General features: G+C 36.3%; 1 protein-coding gene and 1 long non-coding RNA gene across 3 annotated transcripts; one reads left to right on the top strand and one right to left on the bottom strand.

Moving 5' to 3' along the window:
- Positions 1-2,194: 2,194 nt before the first annotated feature.
- Positions 2,195-4,095, top strand: LOC137014313 (uncharacterized). The gene is made up of 3 exons (XR_010893838.1): positions 2,195-2,231; positions 2,488-2,563; positions 4,024-4,095. It is a non-coding gene; the product is annotated as an uncharacterized lncRNA (long non-coding RNA).
- Positions 4,096-11,734: 7,639 nt separating this feature from the next.
- Positions 11,735-13,262, bottom strand: neurod6a (neuronal differentiation 6a). 2 transcript variants are annotated; one of them, XM_067378266.1, is made up of 2 exons: positions 13,087-13,262; positions 11,735-12,728 (listed from the first exon to the last, which is right to left on the bottom strand). In XM_067378266.1, the coding sequence occupies exon 2, from the start codon at positions 12,716-12,718 to the stop codon at positions 11,735-11,737; it is 984 nt and encodes a 327-aa protein (XP_067234367.1). In that variant the 5' UTR covers positions 12,719-12,728; positions 13,087-13,262. The 2 variants fall into 2 exon arrangements, with proteins under 2 accessions (XP_067234367.1, XP_067234368.1); XM_067378267.1 differs by lacking the exon at positions 13,087-13,262 and having other exon boundaries at positions 11,735-12,601; positions 12,647-12,718.
- Positions 13,263-23,195: the final 9,933 nt, after the last annotated feature.

Below are 23,195 nucleotides of genomic sequence, written 5' to 3'. Positions count from 1 at the left end.
AGAATTTCAGATGGCACTTAAGAGGCTTTTTGCATCTGAATTCTTCATATATGTGTGTGTGTGTGTATTTATATATATATATATATATATATATATATATATATATATATATATATATATATATATGTATATATATATATATAGGCTATATATAGGCCTACTGTTTATATTTAAAAATGCATAGAACATAAAGCTTAAAAATTGATCTTCATGTTACATGTATAAATAGGCCTGTGTACATATGTAAAAATATATTTAAAAAAATATAACCTATTCATGAAACATGTTATGTATAGTTTTTAACAAGAGACAATATTGTGAAACAACGAATGTGAAATGACTATGAGTGTACACAAAGCAACACACACACACACACGCACACTGATGCCTGGATGCTACTGTATATGCACACAATCACATATTTATCAAAACCAGCAGGTACACACATAATTAACCCACTCGACCAACAAAAGAATCAAAATGTTTTTTGAGACTCCATCCTATCTTACATTTTTTTTCATTCTGATTGTCATTGCTCATTGTTTCAGTATGTGTTATAATCAAAATCTGTATATATATATATATATATATATATATATATATATATATATATATATATATATATATATATATATATATATATAACAAAAGTAAAGTGTTGGTATAAAAATACTCCAAGCACGTTTTCAAAAAATATAAAGAAGTTCTTTTAAAGTTTCACTTTCTCATTTTGCACGAATGGGTCGATAGAACTACAAAATGCATTTTAAATTCATGATTTAATAATTATTTAATTATTTTAAATGATGTATTGTTTTAATTATAGATGTATTTATTTACATAATGTTATAATTCTACATGTTTATGTTTGTAAATGCTGCGTGACTGTGGCGTGTTTTAATGCGCGTGCGCGTTGAACGTTCGAATCGCTTTAAAACGCTGGAGCGGATCTGAGTTGCTATGGAAACGGGGAAACGTCAAGCAGCAAGCCTCCTTCTCGCTTTTGTTTTCACTGATTTTAGGTAAGTTTAGTCCATAAAATCACACACATAGTATATAAAACTGTTCCTGACACTTTTCTTAAGTGTAATTGACACACTTCTGTTGAATATTTACTTAAAAGAAATGTTTTAGTGTCTTTGAAAAAGTCCGTTAGCATCTCAACCGTTTTCAGAAGCGGTTGGCTAACGGTAACTATAGATTGACCTTTTGTTTAATGAAAGTTCGGGCTTTTAATCGCGTCTTTATGTGTATATGAGATGTTTTGATAGTTTTGTAAAGGTTTTGCTGGCAAGTTATCAATGAATGATAGTAAACATATTTATTTATTTAAACTAAAAGTATGCGCTTGCTGTACCGTTAATCGGTGACGTCACTTACATGAGCGCGAAAATGAACTGAAACTATTTCAAACATGTTTTGATCTCTAATGTAATTTCAGGGAGACCTAAAACCCCCTCTACAACAAAGGGGAAGCTGACAGAGGAGGAGGAAACACAGGTGAACTGAGAAAGCTCATTAAATAATTTAATATGCATTTATTTCACAATGTATCTAACCTATATCACCATGCATCTGCAGTTTTCTTTCTTTTTATATTTTTAATTTATTAAGAAGTCTTTGACATCCAAATATAAGTGACACTGTATGTACAATAGTGAATTCTAATACTAAAAATATAAATTCTGTTAACTTAAGAAATTATGTTTTAATATTATGTATATTATTCTTCCCACCTCTGCTCTAGCTTGGTTCCTTGTAATAAACCTGTAGTAAATATTGTTGGCTCTGAGACAAATTGCATGTTGTGTTCGTAGATCCTTCCATGAGGATGGACTCCTGCACCCCAGCAGAGCTGAGCGACCTACTGTCAAAGGCCATGAACCAGATGACTATAGTAAGCAAAACCTCAATCATTCAGTACACTACTGTTGAAAAGTTGTGGGTCTGTAAGATTTTTACATGTTTTTGAAAGAAGTCTCACATTTTAAAATCATTAACCCTGGGTTGTTTCAGTGAGATTGTCCTTGAAAGGCCTGTAGGCTAGATAATCAGCTAAATGAGGTAACATAGGTGACAAGTATAATGTTATAATACTTGTAGTTATAATCATTTATTTAACTATTATGATAACAGGATATCATGGTCGTTAATTTATTTTATCGTATTTCTCTAGGTCTGTTTTGAGTTATGTTTTCAAGTGAAGAGACGCCATACTGTTCCACTCAAAGGTATTTATTTATTTGTAAACGTGCATGTATTTTTTACTGATATATTCTTAAATACTTTTTACTTATAAATGCTGATTGTGGTTCAGGGGTTCGACAACTTTAGGCATGTAAGTTATTTTTCTCAGAAATCTGGGCAGCTTACTCATTGCTCATACTCTATGCGTCTAATATGTTTGAATTTATATCGTCAATGCAATATCAGGGGGTAAAGATATCATTAGAGTTCTTACAGTTATGGCTGTACTCTTGTTACCAGATGAGATGTAATCTCTAGCGTTTGGAGCTGTGATTCTTCAGGACAAGATGCCATTCACACTTGATACATGAAGATGGTGAGTTTCACAATAGCTGCACAGTCACACATCAAGAGACTGACTCAAGCTTTCATCCTTATGAACTTACCCATATATAGGGATGGGTACGAAACCTGGTATTAAACAGGCCCCAGGGCTAAATTATGAAAGACCAGAGTATCGATAAGCTTGAACATTATTGGTTCTGCCGTCGGTACTGGAGAAATTACACGCAGTATTCATTATTGCTATATAGATGTTAGGGCTGGGGGAAAAAATTGATTCACCTATCGCAATTTGTTTACGATAAAAAATAAAAATAAAAAAATCTAAAAATCTAAAATCTGTTACAGTTGCCGATGGATATTGCCGGGCCTATCGTGGGCAGCCTATAACACATCTCAATTGAGACAGACTGCTTCAAAGCTCATGTGTGCTGTGATGTACAGGATATCTGTGATCACATAAACAGTAACATCTCAGCATGTTTAATAATAGAACCCGTTATAATCTGTGATATTGTCTACACTGGATGAGGAGTGACGCAACAACAAATTCCTGACAGTAAGCGGGTTCCCCGTTCAATTTTTGACGTAGACCAAGTGCTTTGCAACAGTCGGTCAGCTTTTAGCTGTTGAGGTGCGACACAAGAAAAGTGTTAGTTGTTGTTTAGAGTTGCGTAATCCTCCTCTGCTGAGATCTTGAGAGATTTAATGTCTTTTATCTTCAGTTGATTTCATCTATAAAGCAATGTTAATTATGTTCTTAATTTGTATATAATAAAAAGAACCGATAAGAAAACCGTTGAAGTACCCGATCAATAAGTAACAGTAGCAATACCGTTAGAACTGTAAGATACTTATCCCTACCCATATGACATAACTGACATAACTTCTATGAGTCACATGAAATAAATTCTTAAGGCTGTCCTAACCTAATGTAGCTCTACCCAACCACTGCATGGAGGCTGAAAGATGGCTTCCTGAAGATGAAAGGACAATATGGACTTGAGGAGGGGAAACTACAAAAATAACTCTTTTTCATATTCACTTTTATATGATATGTGAGGACTAGGAGGGGTGTTTTATTCCAACTCTAGTCTTCATACAACATGTGTTTGTCAGGATGGTTGTTATTTTGTAAGATTAGGGAGAGACTGTACCTCTCATTTGTGTGTCATGTGTACTATAATTTTAGAACAGGAGCTTGTACTCCTTTGATTTGATTGAAAAGTTTCAAATGGAGCTGTTTTTTACTTTCTGTTCTCATTATGTTCATGTAAACAGGTCATGGTGAAATTTTTCTAGCATTTATATATACTACTACTATTACTATTAATATTGTTCATATTATTAAACAAAATTAACAAGATCTTTTAAAAACATAATATAATGACTTTATTATAAAAGGATCCACTATGAAAATACAGTTTTACAGTGTTATCGGTGTCTTTCACCTTTATTTATTTATTTATTTATTTATTTCCTTTTACTTTACAGCACATCACTGACAGGCTTTCCTGTGTAACACTGATTCAAGTTTTCCACCATTGTATTTATCCAAATGAGGTTTGTAAATACATGGATGTTTCGTATTTTGCATTAATTATTTATCTTATATGAAAATTACAATGTAAAAGAAGACGTGACAAGGTCATTGGTCTTATCACAAAATGCAAGGTTAAAGGAATATTCAGAGGAGCGAGTTGAAATCATTTCTTTTGGGCATTATCATGCCACAAATATTGTATATTGAGCTAAACAAACTAAACCTGGAATGATAATTTGTGTTACCAGATGAGATACTTTGTAATGGGTATGTATGATGTATGATTTTGATCTGTACTATTTCTATTGCAGGATCTCAGGGATCCCCAGTTGAAGGCATCAGGACATCAGATGTTGGCCTGGACAGATGTACCAACAGTTCACCACAATGACCTCTGCTTTTAAATGGATGGCTGATTACTACCATGCTCTGTGAGGGTATTACTATAGCAAAACTGAGCACCTGTGATAGTGGGATTTCTAATTTTAAAGAATAGTCAAACATCAGTAAATTATTATTATTTTTTTTATTAAAAATTTTGAAAGGATTTTTAAAAGTTGCAAACGTTTTTTCTCCAGTTACAAAAACAGCTGTTACACCTTTTCAAATTCTTCATTAGAGGTGCACAAATCCTATTTCACAAATTAAGAAATTCATATGCTCACGTTTAAGCCGTGTTCTTCGGACACTGTAACAGTCCTGATATGTCACACTTTGCAGCATCTTTTTTATTAACATGAATTCAAATTTTAACAAACAGTAATATATTCAAAATGTAAAGATATACAATCTGACGATCTGATCTTGTCATTATTAATCAATCAGTAATCAACACTGCACCACCCTGAAATTACATGCACTGTAGAAGTATGGTTTTGGCAAGAAATGAACAGTAGCTAAATATTTATTATAAATGCTACTATTTGACATTCAATATTTTAGTCTATATTAAAGGGATACAAGTCTCTTTTATGGATGATGTTTTTTTTATTACAAACTTTTTTTGTTTTTTGTAGCTAGCACTTAATATTTCTTTAATGTTACCACATGAGAATAGCCAAACAGTGTAGGTGATTCACAAAATCATACACAAAGAAATATGCATGATTGGCCAAATTTTCTACAAAAAAATTGAGCCTATGAGTTTCTTAATTTGTGATTTGTAGAGTAGGTTTAGTGCACCTGCAATGAAAAACATTTAAAGGCAGCGGCTATTTGCACTAAGTGACAATAGCACATTATTTTCTTACACTAGGTGAAAATAGTGATAGATTCTGTTTACACCATGTAAAGTATCAGTTCTTTGCAATAAGAGTAAATAGATGCTATCTATAGGCCTACTTAATATTGGCAGATACTATTTGCACCTCAGTATTTTTGTACATTAACAGGATGCAATAATATAGAGTGTAAATTATTGTATTTATTAAAATTATTAAATGGATGCTGCCTTATTGGTAGAATAAAACCCACCCTACACCTTCTCCTAACTACCCAATAAACACTTTTAATATTATTAAACACTCATTTGCAGCTTATTTCCTCTTTTAGAACATTATTTTCATTTTTATTTAAAATAAATGCGAGCTTTGCAAAATGCAGATTTGAACCTGCATCAAAAGCCAGAACTCGCTACTGCTGTGTCACTGAAGACGTTGCCTTCTGTGCTGCTTTTTTAAAACTTGAGTGGCCCAAAAGCTAGTGTAAATAGCGTTTGCCAACAAGGGACGCTATTTGCACTTTATGTAAATAGACACTCTGAAATTTAAAAGGTGTAACTGTTGAGTTGTGTTTTTGAGAGAGAAAGGAACTAAGTTTTCAACTCCTAAAACATTTTGATGACTTCACTGAAATATTGTCTACACCTTCCACTGTCAGTTGCTCAGTTTCACCACAATAATGCCAGATACAATACAGCATGTGCATAATTGAGTCGCTGTTCTAACAGCTGGGGGCTATAGACTTATAATAAATGAGCAATATTATAATAAATATGCACGTTACTTTCTGTATTCACAGTTTTATTTTTACGCTGCTAGAGAACCACCTGCACTGCAAATTTTCAGGACATTCGCATTTATCCAATTACAGGAGTGAGTCCGTTAAATCATTGGGGCACTTCACTGGTTTACATTTAGATAAAAATGAAATATTTGAATTTTGATATGTCAATAATAATTATAAAATAAATTAAAATATTCATAAACTTTGAAATTAAAAAAGTAATTAAAAAATATATTTCATTGTCCATGGTATTGAAATTGTGGGTTACATCTTTGTCACCCTTTTCACCCCTGATGAGTTTACATCCCTGTTGTTACAAGAGCAAGGAACTTACATTTTAATTGCAAAGGAAAACCAATTAATCTGCTATATTCTTCTGTCCTCCATTTACAAGGGTAAGATTTCTTTATAAATCATCTACTGGCCCATATGTCTTTATTTTTGTTGAACACAAAAGGAGAGAGTCGTAAAGTCTCAGTCACAGTTAGAAAAGAAGCAGTGATGGTGTATTCTGACTCAGGCTGTCAGTCTCTTGATGTTTTGCCTTACATCTCCTTTTGTGCTCCAATAAAAATAACACATTTGGTACAAAAGAACATGACCAGTTTTATACTTGAGTAAATATTGCTTTTAATTTGTAACTTATTATTTATAATAGCCTATAATTAACTTTTATACCTCTGTGTGTGTATTTGAGTGTAAATGCCTTTTCTATGTTAGTCTTGTATAGAAGGTTTGTATGCTCTAACGATGTAGGCTATTTGTAAATATTAAAGCAATGTTAACTGATTGTGATGTGTGATTATTTTGTAAACAGGCTTATCTTTTAGTATTAAGTGTTTGGGAATTTTAAAATAAGTAGAAAATGTGTTAATTGTATAGAGTTATTTCACCCAAATTAAATCAACATCAGCGTTGTGTAAGCAAACCAGTTAGATCGATTTCATGTTGAATACGTGTTGATCTACAACGTCGTTTCACTCAACTGAAATCAACATCGTTTCGACGTTAGGTAAGCAAACCAATTAGATCGATTTTATGTTGAATATGTGTCGATTCTATAACGTCGTTTCAACCATCCGAAAATCAACATCGTTTCAACGTTCGGTAAGCAAACCAATTGCGTCGATTTTCCGTTAGATTTGAATGGAGTGTCTGACGTTGATTCAACATTACCCCGATGAGCAAACTGATGCCGGATCAACGTCGGAGATCAACGTCGTTTCGATGTCACGAGAAACGTCGTTTCTACGTTGATTCTATGTCAGTTTGCTATCTGGGTATAATACACCTAATATTATCTGAAACAAGTTGTTACTAATGTCAGCGTTGCTAAACTTTTGTAAAGTAAAAACAGTTGTTTTCAACAAGTCAAAACAACGGAGGCATAGCCTAAGCTGCTTCATAGGCTACATATTTTTCGGATATCCAACTTTCATTTTTATGTCGCTAGTGACATTCGCACTGAAAGGCGATCATCTGTAACCATGGGCAGATTAATCCGCGCTGGAGGAGCCGAAGCACAACTCGCGTAATTACCAAAACAATGTTCTAAACAATGTTTTATGCTTTAAACGCCAATAAATGGCCAGTATTACACAGTGACATTTGCATCAATTACAGTGTAAAATTTTCAAAGTCACCCCCCCCCCCTTTTTCCTTATAGCACTTACATTTTTAAAAAGATCCATTAAAAATCTTATGGCGCTCTTGTGGGATAGCAAAATGTTTGGTTGCACACTTGAGAATTGCAGCATCAGGTAGTAGGCCTTACCAAAAACACCAAGAATTTTGACGTCAATTAATTTTGCATATATATATATAGCCTGGCAGGACACATTAATCGTATTGACCGCTCAACCTAACTTACCATGCTTTACCACTCTGGACAGATTGTATTTTGTGATCATATTTGCTTTGACTCATCCTCCAATGATAGGATTTGGAACAGAAGGGTTGACATCAGAACACAGAATGAAGCATCACATGTGGACAAGGGCTATGAGTGATCGTGAATGTGGTTATAGTATTTTACCTCCAACCACACACACACACACACACACACACACACACACACACACAAACTCGTATGTACACTCACATACATCCACCCACATACATCTGTACCATATGCTATGCCACACAATCAACACAAGGAATTTCTTTTAAGGCAATTCATATTCAACTACAGAGCATTAAAAACAAAGTTTTGTATAAGGGTGCACCACTAGTGTGCATAGGCCTACTGAAAATATATGTGCTGATATATAGCCTATACACACACACACACAGATTTGTTTTGCTATCAAAGTGAGGACATTCCATAGGCATAATGGTTTTTATACTGTACAAACTGTACATTATACCCCTTACACTACCCCTAAACATACCCATCGCAGAAAACATTCTGCTTTTTTACATTTTTAATAAAACATTGTTGTTGTTTTTTTAAACAATTTTAAATATGAGGACTCATGAAATGTCCTCATATTTCATGTTTATGTCGTAATACCAGTGTAATAACCATGTCATTATACAAATTTGTGTCCTCATAAATCACAAAAACAAACGTGTGTGTGTGTGTGTGTGTGTAGCCTATATTTACACATACATACACAGATGGCCCTAGTTCAAAATTGTCTTACTTTTTTCATTATCATAAGTAGCCTATTTTAATATTGGGTCTAATTCAGGCTGAGGAAAGTTGTTGACGGAAGCAAATTATCACATTTTTCATTTGTTATAACTTTATATTATTAATTACAGTAGGCATCTGTTGGCCAAAAACATTGTTAGAAATGTGTATGCTATACCTTTTTAATGTTTTATTGTTTCATAATTTTAATATTGAAATTCCACTTTTTTCCACAATTTCACAATTTTCCCTTTAAACTGTATTTTATATTTTAAACTTTATTCTTATAAAATCGGTTTCAGTGAACAACAGATTGTCATTGTGACAACTTGCCCCATATAGTTGCGTCCCACTGGGGAAAGAACTATCCAAAAGAATGAGTTGATTTATTTGTTTAGGAATAAAATATTTAAATAGTAAAATGACTGGTACCGTACAATTAGGGCATATGCGAGACTCTTGTCAGGTGATCACACATTATTTTATTAACTAAAAATAAATAACGATCTAAAACTAAGAAAGCCTTCTGGTGAGAACTTTCCACCGGCCTCAGATAGACGCACATAGAGAAGTGTTGCTGCTCGTTTTTCAGCTGTTCGATCCTGACAGCTTTGTCTCTGGGGCAGCATATGTTCTGCCTCTCTCTGAGTTGTGTGAAATATCGCCACTGTGGGGTTTTTCTGACACCTCAACATCCCCACAGCAAATCAACATCTCATCGCACACAATCGGTGAATGTGCAGGTTGAATTTTTGCACCTGTCAAAAACATTAGGTGTTTTAGGACAACGTGATGGTTAATTAAATAACGCAGATTACTGTCTATTTTTGGTTGAAAGTGTGAAAAGGAATCAATTAGGCCTAGAAAGAAGTCTTGTGAGATCTATCGAGGCTATGTTGTATCAAAACTCTAACTAGAAAGATTGTTGACTCTTATGCACAGTTCACGCGGGAATCGAACTCATGACCACTCAAATGTTTAAGCTACATGACCGTGTGGTGAAATTATTAATCTATCTATTGTAGCAGTATGAGTTTTGTGGCTTTTAAACCCATTTCATTGTACCTTAGGTGTTATGAATACTGTCATTCTGGTTTCTCCGGGATGACAATGCACATACGCGGGGGAATAGTTGATTTCGGGATCCTGATCCGCAGTCTGTCGCTGTTTGGCCCGCGTCCAGCTCGCTGCTGAACTCGGAGACATGAGAGACTCAAACCCAGACAACCTTTTACTCCCCTAAATCCAGTCCTGAATAACATCTCAAGAACATCTCGTTTTACTATTAACCTTGACCAATGCGTCGCAAATGCATGCAACTATAACGCACGACAAGGATTGGGTGGTTTTGGCAGTTAATCATAAATTAAATTCCTTTGTCCTCTGGCTTTTTGTACCACAGACATTTCATGGCCTCCTATTGATTGTAGCAGACAGGCCTCTGTATTTTTATACTTCAAACTGTACTTAATTAACATCTAATACCTATATATTTGTAGATTTTTAAAGCGTTTGTTGTTCATAGGATTGCATAAACGAAAAGGCGTTTTTCCTGCGACACACAGCGAGGTTTAGATGTCTATTCGATTTTTTATTTTTTTTAAGTTTTTATTATTTGAATTTGATTTTAGAGACCGTCATGTCCAACAGCGTTTTCAACAGAGAAATGTATATTCAATTAAACTTTATTTTACTGTACAAAACAGCTTGACAGTGTACAAAGACCAGTTTCAGTTCATTCAGTCATTTTTGCACACACACACAAAAAATCCCTTTTGGTGAGAAAAATCGGAATGCACGAATCCACCACTGTAGACGTCCATGACATTGCATAAATGATGCGTGACAAATATATTAAGGCAGGTTTTCCCGTGACATGAGTTCACTAGACAGCACACAGACCTTTCCATTAGAGATTTTACATGCTTCAAATGCATTTGCTTACAGTGATTGTTCCGCAATGCCACCAATATATCGACTTTACATTTGAGAAAAGACAGAATTGTCAAACAATCTGTTGCATAATTACACCATCGTGTTTTGATCTTCCTTTATCATCCTTATGCGTAGACAACTGCGATTTATTTGAAATATTTAGAAATTAAGAGGGTGCTCAAAATTCGATTGTCCACATTTATAGTTAAATTACACAAATTGAAATCAATGAAACATATATTACAAATTAATAATATACTATTATTTCGTTTTTCAGGATTACATCCATAGCCTAGGCCTATTTTTAAATATATCTTCTATAGGATAATAAATTGATTTAATAGTTGCCTCTTCCTGCTTATTTTAATATTATTATTATTAGGCTATTATTAATAAGAGGCAATGGTTGATTTCATTTATTTACCGACATTTAAACAACGTCCTGTGTAAAACATCACGCAACTTTCGTAATTAATAATGAAGGTTTGATTGAAAGGAAATAAATAAAATTCATGTTGTTCGTTTTTTTTTTTCCATAAAACGAATAAACATGTCTGTATTACAAAATGATGAGTTAGTAAGTCTTATTGACACTATAATATTTTGAACTTTGTGTGAACACTGTTTAGACAAATTTATGTGGATAAATAAAGGGCCAGATCGAGAATTATAGACTATGTATTGCATAGCACCCGTAGCAATTATTGCTCTCATATTTTACTGAATTTTCATCGCAAATATTTGAATGGACTTATAAATAAATTATGCCTTTTTGGGGCAATAGACCTTACTGACAGATTTTTAGCTTTATAAATGAATACAAACGTGAAACTTAAATATCATTAGCATAAAACACAATATTATTGGTGGATTGTTTTCCCATCAGACCACACATTTTGTTTAAACAGTTTAAAATCAACAAAAACAATTAATTTAGGAACACTATAAGCACATTTTTCATTTAATCAAAAGTGATAAATAATAAAACACCCCAAAAACCAAATCAGAGATAAACTTTATAAATAATACATGTGCGATTGAAAGTCTTGCATTTTCAGTCCTTTTCACTTACATTTGACTTTCTCTCATTAATTATGAAAAGTGTTTAATTCGTCTTGCACGGGGTAAAACTGGCCGCGGAGATGAATGTCATATGGGAAATGAAGATCCGACGAGCCTCTCGCGCTCTGGCTGATGGAGGAGCGCGGCGGGACCGCGCAATAGCGCGTGCCGTAGTGGCAGCTCTTGCCGTATTCGATCGGCTCTTCGTGCTTGAGGGAAAATATCCCGTTAAAGTTAATAGGAGGGCTTATGGGACCGTCGAACTGAGGGCTTCCGCATTCCGGCGAGACGCTTTCGTAGAAAGTCTCGTAGGAGCTGCAGTAGTTGAACGGCCTGAAGGGTTTGACGGCATCTGCGGAGGGTCCAGAGGGCGTCACCACGCCCGGACTGTGGTAGGTCGTGTACACGGAGTCGTACGGTGACCTACCAGAGAAAGACGCCTCGCTGTTGATCTGATCCGTGATGAAGTTCCTGGCGTTCAGCTGCAGACAACCGGCCACTAAGTTGGTGGTTGGCTGCGAGAGACCTTTGCACAGGGTCTGAACGAAGGTCAGGAGGTCAGGCCTCTTCCCGGTGCTCAGAATCTCGGAAAGCGCCCAGATGTAGTTCTTGGCCAGCCGCAGGGTTTCGATTTTCGATAGTTTCTGGGTTTTGGAGTAGCAGGGCACCACCTTGCGTAGGCTGTCCAGGGCGTTGTTCAGACCGTGCATTCGGTTCCTCTCCCTGGCGTTGGCCTCCATGCGCCTCATCTTGACCCGGTCCACCCGAGCTTTGGTCATTTTCTTTTTCCGAGGCCCTCTCCTCCGAGGCAGACCGTTCTCGTCTTGTCCGTCCTCCCTTTCGTCCTCATCTTTCTCCGAATCCTCGTCCTCCATCGCGTGGGAGAGCGTCTCCTCCTTTTTAAACGGCTCTTGTTTATTGACCTTCATTTCACCCACGCAGTCCCGTGGAAAGTTTGCCCCGAATTGAGTGTCCATTATGACGGGATCCTCAAACGGAAGAGTCAGCATTGTGCTCTTACTGGGGATGATGAGAAGATAATAGATCTTCTGAATCAATCAGCAGCCATTTAAAAAACACCTACAACAGCCTAAACATTACCAGGTGCTCAATAAATACAACAGAGCACTGATGTATAAATAATGATCATCACGTTTGACAGAATTGACCATATGAGTGTTATTGATCCTCTAATCACATCAATGTACATTGATATAACACAAACACAGCTGCAACCAACAATGCAACATCAATAAACTTGTATTCAAGTGTCAGATTTGTGTATTTACAGAATACAAGGCGTTAAAATCTGGTTAAAATGGCAGACGTATTCATACAGCACGGATGTCGATTCTTACCCTCGAACTGTCTTGCTTACCTGGATTATGATGGTGTCAGATGTCAGTTTTCATATTTCCTATTTTGAACTTTTTCCGCGTGGTGTTTTAGCAGGTGAACAGCTCGTGCGTTTTTCTCACCTCCCCACTGTTCTCCTTGTCTCGCGCTAAGAGAAATGACACTGATGCCAACTGCCAGAGCTGGTACCCATGCCATCTGCCGCTGACGTCACGTGGCATGGGTTGGTCACGTGACTGGGTCCCGGGGGACCTGTATTCCTCCCCTGATCATCTGGCGTGTGCCTCGAGCTGCGTACCACTGCAAAACCACAAAGCAGCCTCAAACAAGGACCGACTACCAGCATCCACCATTAGAATCTGATGGCGTGGATGAATAGGAATGCTGTGATACGGTCAGGGAATGACATTTCTTAGTTTTTGCTGTTATAGATTAGCTGTTACAGATAGCAAACACACCAATAAGTGGTCTAAATCTAAATAGAGACAAAAATAGTTTCTGATTTATAACAGGTTAACATGGAAAAGAGCTGAAAATGGTCAGTGCTGGTGAATGACAGCAAGAACTGGATGATTGATGGCTCTTGTTTGCTTGGTCAGTCTCTTCAAGGGCGTTTGCTAAATTACTGATCCTACTGTCTGTCATCATACAGGCCATTTTCTACAGTAACATTCACCTGATTATAATGAAAAGATGATGCTTTGACCAAATAAATCAAATACTTAAATTCACTGTATAAATATAGGCAGCCAACGTGCATTCTGAGATTTTAAACAGTGTTTTTCTTTCTTACTTCTTCTACATATGAACATAAATCTTTTTTTTTTTTTTGTTTACACACTCTCTCTCTCTCACAAACACAATCTCACACCATCACTCCCCACCTCCTCCACACAAACAGAGACATCCACATTCACACCACTCAGTAGTATGAGAATGAATCTAACGAAAACAGGTCCAGGTCGCATTTCACTCCAAGAAGTTATAATGCACTATTTTAGGAACATTATTTTAGTATTATTTTTTGGATTGTGACATTGTGCAGTTTCCCTCTCAAATTATGCAGTGCATCTAAATTTTTTTTTTTTTTTTTTTTGGTCATTCTCATTGTAATATCATACATGTAATGTTTTTTTTATTATTATTTAAATTAGCATACATTAAGTGCTATACAATACAACTATAATACACATACTTTACATGATAACATATTTTTTATTTTTAAATATAATTAATTGTGTATATATATGTGTGTGTGTGCATTTAAATGATCAAAATACAGTAAAACAGTAATATTGTTAAATATTATTACAATATAAACTGTTTTCTATATATAATTTCTAATATAATTTAATCCTGTGATCAAAGCTGAATGTTCAGCATCATTACTCCAGTCTTCAGTGTCACATGATCTTTCAGAAATCATTAATATGCTGATTTGATGCTCGAGAAACATTTATTATTATCAATGTTGACTGCTTATCAATGCTTATCATTATCAATTATCAACAGTTGTGCTGTTTAAAATTGTTGTCGAAACTATACTTTTTTTTCAAAATATTTTGAATCATTATAAATATATACACATGTAAATATTAAAGTTAAATATTCTATATATATATTAATATTAAACCTTTCTACAATTATTTTGAGTAATTATACTACTGTTTTTGAGTAATTATACTAATGATAACTGGGGGGAAAATATGCTTAATTGTCATGAAAACAATGTATAATAATGTATCTCAAAATATAATTTCTAATTTTTATGTTTTGATTTGTCATATGTGACCTAAACATGTTTTTGACAGGTTTATTGCCAGATTCAGCCATGCACATTCACACACAGATTTCGGTTCTGGCCATCTCTGGCATCTGGCTGCTTCTTGTAGCAGTAATTGTCCAGAGCTTTGGCTCCTCCCACATTAAGTCCTGACACTCATGCATTCCATTATCAGTGAAAGCTCCTGCTGCTATTGAACCTGTGCCTGGCCCTACCCGCGCTCTCCCTCACTCATTCACGTGCGCACACACATTTATAATTCAAATCAGAAGCTCTTTAAATGCCTCCCCAAGTGCATTTATCCCTCTCAGATGGACGACACAAAAAGCCTAACACAACACCTTTCTGCTCCTGTGTAAGATTAATTGTCTCTTCAAACACTTTAACCTGAATCTGACAGATTTCACTGGTGCTATTAATAGCAAGACACCTATCAGTCACAATCCCTGATGCAGAGTGTTAGTCATGAGTGATCTTGGTAAAATAGATGCTTCTGATGAATTTTTCAATGGGATGGCCGGGTTGATCTGCACTTATCAGCACAACAAAAACATAATGAACACAGCATACAGATGCAGTTTGCTGACAGCGATGGCTAAGTCACGCATGATTGGCGTATACCCTTGGATGTTTGTGTTTAGAAACACACACGCACACACACACACGCGGTCCCTTCTGTCCCCCTCCAAAAATGCCTCAGCTGGTGACGAGCTTTCCGGTTCAGCACACACACCAACATCTGATGAGTCAAACTTCCCCATTTCAGACTAATCACTTGAATGCACTAATTGCAAATGCAAATATGCAAATTCATATTAATTAATTACTCTGTTAATTAGTTCTCTGGTCTTTTTGGGCAATAAATCATTGTGCTGCAGAAAGGAAAGGGGACAGGCCCATCCCGCATAAAAAATTTAGCATGCACAACTCTGAGAAGGACTGGCAGAAAAGACCTGTAACATTATAAAAGAGCAAAGACAAAAACATAAAAACAAACAAACAAAAAAACAACAACACAAAAGCAATGGCTGGGCCAGACACACGCTCCCCTGACAGACTCATGCTCCCCTGACAGACCTGCTTTATACCCTGCAGACTCACAGTGGAGGACTGGCCCCTTCTCATGTGGAACATTCGGCTGACAAGCGCTGTCTGCCAGTGATTTCATTAACACATTATCAGCTTTTAAGGACAGTGCGATGCCAGGAACAGGCAGCAAATGAAGGCATGGATGTTCACACGTCAAGTGGCATGAACACACACACACACACACAGTATTAAGATCAGTAGCTCTGCTAAAGATGGTCTTTTGAGAGTTCTAGACGTCTGTTGATGGGCCTGCTCAAAGCTAATCTCGAGTACATGGATTTGATAAGGAAAGACAAAATATTACCATCAATATAAATTCATTTCTAATCAATGATATTTTTTACATTTTAAAAAAGTAATTAAATATGCTAAAATATTTTAAATATAATCAAACAGAGTTGAAACACAAACATACCCGTGTGTACGACAGCCACAGTGTTAATGGTTTGACAGTATGGCATATGCATTATTCATAATTCAGTTTTTAAAAATGAATAACATCAATTTCTCAGAGGAATAGGACGACTGCATACAGAAGGAACTGAATATTTTTGTGAATTGTGCATAAATATTTCTATATAAATTTCTATGTATAAAAAAATAGATAGGCTACATGTTATAAAAATTGAGATTTATTGTAACTGCATATACTTGAACAATTATCTTAAACATATGTATGTATGTATATATTATATCAATAGGCCTATTGTTATTCATATTTAATTACTTGTATTTATTCAAAGCTGATATTTATTTTTTTTTATTATTATTATTATTATTATTCCAAACCATGTTTTTGGCTTACCTTGACTCATGTATCATATTTTAAAGCAGTCGGGACGGATTTTGCGGGAAGTGCATCACTAGTCTGTGCGTGTTTCCGTCATGTCCGTAAATAAGACGCTCTGGCTACTATAGATCTTATTCAGAGCAGCGCCATGACAGGTATGAAAGAGAGGCTGTGAGGGGAAGACTTACCATGTTTTCAACAGCACTACCTGTAAAAAAACAAACAAAAAAACAAACCCTGTATAAAACTCCTAGATTACTTATACAATTTTTATGTCTTGAAAAGACATTTTATGCAGTGTTTCGTCAACAGAACCATTAAATAAAAGTACACCCCTCGAAAGAGATGTATGTTTATCCTCACAGCCTCGCTTTCATTTACGTTAAATCAAAGATGGCGCTGCTGTGAATATCCACCTTATTCCTGATGAGCCTACTGCGTTTTGAAATATGGGCGGCACTTTCGGTTTGGGAAACTTCCATTCAGAAAGACTGAAACGAATCATTTCAAGAAGGTTGCCGTAAATAAAGCTTATCCGTCAGTTAGACAGTGTTTTCACGTTTTATTTTCCGACATCATGAGAATAACGTAACGCTTGGTATTTTAATGTGACATAATATCAATGACAAGAGCTCTTTTCAGTTGCTGCATTATTTTCCTCACGATTATTTTCGTTTTTTTCCTTTGCATTCCGCTGTAATTGTATGAGAAATGACAATATATAGCCTACTGCATATTTGTGGTCTGTTCTCCCGATTTAATTTATGATATACCCCATTAATAATTCACTGGAATGCACGAAGAATCTCTCGTTTTTCTCCTCAAACCCTGGCGTCTTTTTCCGGGTTTGTTTTCACAGGTAAATACAATTATTATCTGTCAAAATGCTGAAGTTAATGAATATTTTTGATTAAGTCAATGTATGTTACATAATACAGATATAAGTTATATTACTATTAACCAGTCCATTATTGCGGTGGAAAAATCATGCTTTTGGGGTTAATGGTCTGCTGAAAGTACCTTGTTGATGCTTTTACACTTTTAAATGTACTTTTAATGTTCGGTGGTTGAAAGGTGAGCAGAATATTGTCATCTCATCTCGAGATTTCAAAACACACCTTCAGGAAGCTTCGGAGCATAATGAATCAGTGTGTTGAATCCGAAGTTCGGAGCGCCAAAGTCACGTGATTTCAGCAGTTTGGCGGTTTGACACGTGATCCGAATCATGATTCGATACGCTGATTCATAACGCTCCGAAGCTTCATGAAGCAGTGTTTTGAAATCGGCCATCACAAGTCGTTATTTTGTTTTTTTTTGGCGCACCAAAAATATTCTTGTCGCTTTATAATATTAATATTGAACCACTGTACTCACATGAACTGATTTAAATATGCTTTTAGTACATCAGATCATTGCTGGCTATAGAGGCCTCACTGAGCCATCGGATTTCAACAAAAATATCTTAATTTGTGTTCCGAAGATCAACGAAGGTCTTACGGGTGTACAACTGCACGAGAGTAAGTAATTAACTAACCCTTTAATTGAAGTTACACCCATATTTCATGCAAAGCGTCATGGGGCATAAGGTGGATAGCTCGTGTCAGGTAATGTAGAAGGTGTGGGGATATCGTATTTTCCCTGGCTGATCACCTGTAGCCATGTGTACACGCCTCAAATGATCACATTCATCCGCGCAGAACAACAGAGCTGAAGCACAACCAATGTGATTAACAATATTCCTCCATAAGTAACTTGCAGTTTTATACTTCAAACGCTAGACGGCGTTTGAAAATTACACAGCTTTAAAAAGGTCTTGTACAGAGTTAGGCCTACTTTATCGGCAAATAAATAGTTCTATCCAGCTATCCATTCTCCAAATCACTTATCCGCTGTAGGTTCGTGGGTCTAATATAATATAATATAATATAATATCATATAATATCATATAATATGTGTAATTTATATTTATATTGATATCAAGATCTTTTACAGAAGAACTTAATTGGGGCATCAATAGTTCTAAAGTTCTCATTTCCCTTTTCTCATTAGAATTACTGTTACATGCAACTGCATACAAGCCAAAACAAAATATGCCTTTGATGTAAAATATGAACTTGTGCCATGCTTGAAAACAAAGGCTTGATTTCCCCCTGTGATTTGCATGAAGAAATGATCTGCTCAGTGCCGCTGATCCACACTGTTAAGTGATTTTAATTTCACTCTTGTACCTAGCCAATGCTATAGTCCAGGGACTAGTGGGAGCGGATGGGGGAAGTGTGTGTGTGTGTGTCTGTGGTGAGGATGCATCGTGCCAGAAATGTTGATGTGACTGTGATTTATGTCGGAATCGTGCCAAGTATGTCCATCAGGGTGAACCCTCTCTGAGCAACCTCACCCTGTCCGCATCTCTGACTCCGTCTCAACACGATTGCTTAAATCTGATCTGGTAGGAAGGTAGATGTGGTATATAAAGTGATTTGGCATGGGTGAAATCTTTGGCAGAGGTTAAATGGGTAGTACCCTCTCTTTTGGCCCCGTGGAGGCACACATTGGACCGCCGTTGTCCTTTACAGTCTCCTGCAGTCCCTTGCTGTTGTTGCCCAGTCCAGATTAGGTTCTTCTGGCACATCTCATGCTGGGCTTCTTCCTAAACCCTCTGGCATCTGCTTGCGAAGCAACTCTGAATGTTGCGATGTTAGGGCCATATTTGGCTCCTCATGAGACCAGAATGTGTTTTTGTCCACATTTAAATGAAAGAAAAGATCCATTTTGTGATCTTGTTGATGTAGAAAATAAAAATAGCATCTGGAATGCAGTGTTGGGGAAAGTTACTTTCAGTAATGCAGTACAGTATTGTGTTACTTAGTTACTTTTTATGAAAAGTAGTGTGTTACATTACTTTTGGGTTACTTTTTCTCACCTGGGCTGGGCTTGCTTGTTTGTTTTTTAATAATAACAAAAAAAAAGTTCTATTTTTGGTTAATGTAAAGGCCCTTTCACACCAAAAGTGAAATTAATAAGCCTTGGGCTGAAGGAAATGCATATTTACGCTTCTGTACAGTAGAGGGCGCAGCTCAAACAAACATTTCAGCTGTGCTGCCATTCTGGATTATAGAAGAATAGGATACAGGAGAAGGAAGTTCAACACTCTTATTTCTAAATCTAATCTAAAGTAATTTTTGCTTCTTAGTATTGTTGAATTAGATCATTGAAGGTCAGCAGAAAAGACTGATTGTTCAATAAAGTGAGATTAAATACATAAAGTATATTCGTGTCATTTAATTATTACCGGTTTGCATCAAATTCTGAGATTGCATTTCACAGTTTTTATTCATTTTGAGGAATACTGAATGTTTTTGTGCAAGTGAGATGACTAAATGCATGTTCACATTTAGTCTAGAACTGCAATAATCATCATGTTCACACAGTGGCAGCGCACACAACACCTCTGCACTTTATTTTTCTCAATATGAGGACAGGAGAGCTGTCAGTCAATGAATGTGAAAAAGTAACTTAGATATTTTGATGTAAATTGAAAAAATAATCTGTTACTTTACTAGTTACTTGAAAAAGTAATCTGATTACAAGTTACTTGTAATGCGTTACCCCCAACACTGAGTACATGTATTTATAAATGTCAATTTTTACTAAGAAATAAGCACTGACTAGCTAAATATTTGCTTGGTTATAAGTATCTTCATACAGAAATGCTGCACACAGCCTTGTTACCTGAGCGTTGCTGGAATGTTATGGAAATGTTATGCATTAGTGTGGCCCCAGCTGCTTTTTTGCATGTCATTTCATCATTTGCCATCAGTGGCCTCTTCAGGCTTGTCTGATCATCTGCCCTGATGCAATGAGAAGCACTATAACAAATATTGTTTTGGAAATCTGCCTGTTTTGTCTTTCAGTGACTTATCCTTCACTCTTACCCAGAGAGAAAACATCTCAGAAGTTCCTGAATTCATACATGCTTTCATGTGCATTATTTTTTGAGTCTTTAGGAGCTAATAAGAGACTAACATTGTATTTGAGATGTTAATGATCCATGGCAGCAAAAGAAAGATGACAGAAATGGCTAAAAACGCTGGTTTCTTTTAGAACAGAGATCTGAAATGCTATTCTTTTTTTACTCCGCAAATCAGAAACAGACTGCATGCTCATTAAAACACGCATCAGTATCTGCAAAAGACACACACACACACACACTTAGAAGTGTGATTTCACACGAGCACACACGATTTTATACAAATTTGTTCCATTTAGCGCAACCCGTATATTGTTCCTCTAGTGCCAAAACCCATCTGGCTGTAGTCATTTTTATTTTGATGTACCCAATTTAACCCCAGTTGGTTCCAGCGCAAGGATCCTCATGCTGGAGCCGTTTTGGACAGCCTGCTGGACGGTTCACCCCTCAGGAATGGACGTAAATGTCCTTGGTTTCAGCAGGCAGCTGTCCCCACTTAGGCCTTAATTTAATCTCCACTCTCCGACCCTCTGAGGCTCCTGTGAATGTTCTGGAAAGCAGAATCTGGCAACACGGACTCTCATTCAAACACACTCGCTCTCCACCAGGGCTGATGTTTATTATGAAGATATCTGGTACTACATTTACAAGCGGTATTTTTGGGGGCCTCTCTCCAGTGTTATGATATGTATATCTTTCATTTGAAATATCTATGTTTTCCATAAACACAGATAAAATGACACTTGACCAAGATTACGTAACGGCGCCATTGTCGTTGTTCTGCGTTTGTTGTTGCCTCCTCTGAAATGTTGGCCTTCTCTTGTTTTTAGCCAATCTGAAGGCCCCATCTGGTCAGCCTGGTGGGGTTTGGATTAGTCATGGTCTGGACCCTGTGACCAACCGACAGCCTCGCGAGGGTCTGCGCAACCCACCCACAGACAGCCTGTAACAAACTCCGTCCAAAACGAGCACAAGCACACAAAGTCACATTCAAAGCCACCATCGCCACCAATCGCCATTCTGCCGAGATCTAAAACAGTGACGGATGGAGTTCACACATAAAATCAGTAAGTTATTGGTTAAGAATATGACATTTTCATCCAACAATATTCAATATTCCCTCTCTGAAGATTCAATATACACTACAAAAAATGTTTACATTACAACTCGTAATCGTTTAGCTATTTATAGAAATAAAAACCATTTAATTCAGTTGGATAACAATCCCATCCAGCTCATCCAACACGTAGTGGAGGATTCGTTCCACACCAGAGCCTAAGCATTTGACAAATGTCTTATCTTGTAGAATGCATGCTCAGTACCGCCGCTCCCTATTCACACAGTATACGCAATTGCGAAATCGAAAGTAAAACGCGAGTGCGCATTCAAACACGATTTCAATACCTTGCATTTTGAAAGCGGCTCCCTGATGCATGCAAATATCTCCCAATATGAAAGCTATCCGCTGGGCTTTGTAGTTGTAACCATCTCTCAGCTCTGTATAATGCTTGAAGGAAAATGTGGTCTCTATTTGCACTTTGAATATTGAGAGAGTACTTTGAATATGGTTGCACTTGTTGTTTGCACTTAAGACTAAGAGAAAACTGTGTTAATCATTTTTATTTATACTGTTTTTATTTTCATGATCAATTTATGGAAAGGAGTTCAGTTAGGAGGTCAAAAGTTCTGATATGAAACCATACAGGAGAGAATCCATTCAGTTGAGTTTGTGAAAAAACCTTTTACATTGCTTGAGTATTGTTTATAAATAATATTCTTTGTTCTAAAGCTTTCTTCTACCAGTAACACTCTTTCTTGTAGGCAGATCTTGGTGTGGAAGCCAGAGTAATTGTAACAGATGTTGAATGATTAAATTAGCAGTTGCAGGCTGCTCAAATATTCATGTTGCGTTGATGAAGAAAACCCATCGAATACTACATGATTATTCTATGCTTTTGTTTCCTTCATAAGGCACAAATCTCTAGAAGATATTCTAGCTGAAGTCTTCTGTTTCCTGCAAGGGCTCTAGTGTGGGAGAAAGAGATGCATTATAAGTGCTAATACTGCCATTTAAATCATTTTAAAGAATTTAACTGAGCTCTGAGGTTCATGAAAGTTTAAGAAACAGACTCTAAGTGATGTCATGGGAAGCATCGCACTATGAAGCGAAAGAAGGGAACTGCTCTTTTGCCCTGGAGCGAGACGCTTCACACCCGTCTGCTCCAGATGTGCTCAGTGCCTGCCCCTGTCAGGATGTGTCAAATCCCACTCAGAATGTGCAAAGTCTGCATGGAAAGTCACTCAAGGACTGAGTAGAATAAGACTGAAATTCCTAAACAGAAAATAAGAAAAATAAGAAAATAAAACTTAAAGTATCAGGTGATACAGTGACCCCAAAAACGATTAATCGCGAATAAGCGCATTGGAGTTTTTAATATTTTTATATTGTTTTAATTTCACAGTACTCTCCAAATTAATGTAGAAATAACTTAAAGATGGAAT

The sequence above is a fragment of the Chanodichthys erythropterus genome, chromosome 23 (assembly GCF_024489055.1).
Source record: "Chanodichthys erythropterus isolate Z2021 chromosome 23, ASM2448905v1, whole genome shotgun sequence".
Classification (NCBI taxonomy): domain Eukaryota; kingdom Metazoa; phylum Chordata; class Actinopteri; order Cypriniformes; family Xenocyprididae; genus Chanodichthys; species Chanodichthys erythropterus.
The sequence above is the reverse complement of the archived record's forward strand: the minus strand, read 5'-3'. Positions and strand labels throughout refer to the sequence as shown.

Bases quoted from the DNA above. Each gene is read 5' to 3' on its own strand.
- neurod6a (XM_067378266.1), bottom strand. From the start codon at position 12,718: ATGCTGACTCTTCCGTTTGAGGATCCCGTCATAATGGACACTCAATTC.